The sequence below is a fragment of the Lepus europaeus genome, chromosome 7 (assembly GCF_033115175.1).
Source record: "Lepus europaeus isolate LE1 chromosome 7, mLepTim1.pri, whole genome shotgun sequence".
NCBI classification, from domain to species: Eukaryota; Metazoa; Chordata; class Mammalia; order Lagomorpha; family Leporidae; genus Lepus; species Lepus europaeus.
The window spans coordinates 13,334,402-13,336,862 of NC_084833.1; the positions used below are offsets into that span (position 1 = coordinate 13,334,402).

Here is a 2,461-nt window from a genome sequence, read left to right on the forward strand (position 1 = left end):
TTCCCAGCTCTCTGCTATGGCCTGCTATAGCAGTAGAAGATGGCCCAACTCCTCGGGCCCCTGCACCCACATGGGAGACCCAGAGGAAGCTCCTGGCTCCTGGCTTTGGATCAATGCAGCTCCAGCCATTGTGGCCATCTGGGCATGAACCAGCAGATGGAAGACCTCTCTCTCTGTCTCTACCTCTCTCTGTAATTCTTTCAAATAAATAAAATAAATCTAAAAAAAAAAGAAAGTATTTATAAACATGGTGGTGCAGGTATCTCTTAGATATACTGTGTTCAAGTCTTTTGGGTGTATACCCAGTAGTGGGATTGCTGGATCCTATGGCAGGTCTATTTCCAGTTTTTAAAGAAATATCCATACTGTTTTCCAGAGTGATGGTGCTAAATTACATTCCTCCAATAGTGTATAAATGTTTCCCTTTCTCCACATCCCACCAGCTTTTGTTACTCTCAGCTTTTTGGATTTTAACCATTCTGACAGAGGGGAAATGATGTCTCATTGTGGTTTTGATTTGCATTTCCCTGTTGGCTAGTGATGTTGAGCATTTTTTCCTATATTTGCTGGCCATTTGTATTTCTTCTTTTGAGAACTGCATATGAGGTTCTTTGTCTATTTCTAAACAATATCAGTAATTTTTGTTGTTATTGAGTTTTTTAAATTGCTAATATATTCTGGATATTAATCCTTTGTTGTATAGGTAGCTCGCAAATGTTTTTTTTTTCCCATTCTGTTGGATGCATCTTTACTCAATTGATCATTTCCTTTGTTGTACAAAAGCTTCTGCATTGTATAATCTCATTTGTTTAGTTTGGCTTTTTACATTTTTATTAATATAAAGATTTTATGCATTCCATAGGCACAGCTCCAAGAAGACAATCACACTTTCCTCACTCCCCTGCTCCCCATTCCAATCATTTTAGACAAGAGTGCCTGAACTGTATAGCAAGTACTGGAAAAGAGTCCTATGTGCTTTTGTGTGATTAAGAATATTACACATCAAGCAAGATGAAAGCGACCCCAGAGGTTTAATGCAGAACACCTATGCAGCCACAGTCAGCAGAGACACCCCATTTCCCATCTCTACTTCTTCCAGATGAAAGACTTCACTCAGCCCACTTGGTTCCAGCTTCTTGCACATATACACATGAGCAAGAGAACCCGGCATGCTTCAGTTCTCATGGTGATGTCCAATTAACATATTTTACATTTTCTCAACCTGTCATTGGGGCAGCTCGTGATTCTCTGGTGACATTGATGGAGAACATTTCAGAAGTGACTGAATTTATCCTCATGGGGTTAACAGATGTTCTGGAGTTGCAGGTCCCTATGTTTATAATTTTCACTCTCATTTACTTCACTACTCTGGTTGGGAACCTTGGGTTGATAGTGTTGATTCTGTTGGACTCTCGGCTGCACACTCCCATGTACTTTTTTCTCAGTAACCTCTCCCTGGTGGACTGTGTTTATGCCTCAGCTGTAACCCCCAAGGTAATGGTAGGGTTTCTCCCAGGAGATAAGATGATATCCTACAATGCATGTGCTTTCCAGATGTTCTTCTTTGCAGCCTTTGCCACTATTGAAAGTTTCCTTTTGGCCTCCATGGCCTTTGACCGTCATATAGCAGTGTGTAAACCCCTGCACTACACCACCACCATGACAAGTGCTGTGTGTCTCCTACTGGTCACTGGCTCCTACATCTCAGGACTTTTGCAATCCTCCATCCATGTCAGTTTGACTTTCCATCTCTCCTTCTGTCATTCTAATGTGGTTAATCACTTTTTCTGTGACATCCCCCCACTGCTGGCACTTTCTTGCTCTGATACATACACAAATGAGATTGTACTCTTTACATTGGCAGCTTTCAATGTCTTTTTCACTCTCTTGGTTATCTTAAACTCTTATCTGCTCATTTCTGTGGCAATCTTGAAGATGAATTCAGCTGAGGGACAGAAGAAGGCCTTTTCCACCTGTGCTTCCCACCTCATCACTGTTTCCATTTTCTATGGCACAATCATCTTCATGTACCTACAGCCAAATTCTGGTCATTCCATGGACACAGATAAAATGGCATCTGTGTTCTACACTCTGGTCATCCCCATGCTGAACCCCCTGGTCTACAGCCTGAGGAATAAAGAGGTCAAGCGTGCATTCACAAAGATTGTTGGAAAAGCAAGGTCTTCTTCATTCAGCTTACCCTGTTAATTATAAATTCCTTCTGAAACTTCAACCATGTGAAAATTCCATCAGACATCTAATGTCTAAGGATTTTTAAAATTTAATTATTTCTTATCTTTAATTTCTCTCAGCAGTTCCTTCACGCATGAGACCTGTTCCATTTATACTGTGGAAATGTTTAGTTTTGAGGAAATTTTGGATTCATTTTTTTAACTAGAAATAGGATGTGTCTTCTATTTAAAGATGGAGATTATAATCCTAGGTAATCTCTCACTTTACC

At 40.3% G+C, this 2,461-nt stretch overlaps 1 protein-coding gene across 1 annotated transcript; it reads left to right on the plus strand.

Annotated features, from left to right (window-relative positions):
• Window positions 1-1,257: 1,257 nt before the first annotated feature.
• On the plus strand, window positions 1,258-2,208 carry LOC133763613 (olfactory receptor 5B12-like). The gene has a single exon (XM_062197412.1). The coding sequence runs from the start codon at window positions 1,261-1,263 to the stop codon at window positions 2,206-2,208; it is 948 nt and encodes a 315-aa protein (XP_062053396.1). The 5' UTR covers window positions 1,258-1,260.
• Window positions 2,209-2,461: the final 253 nt, after the last annotated feature.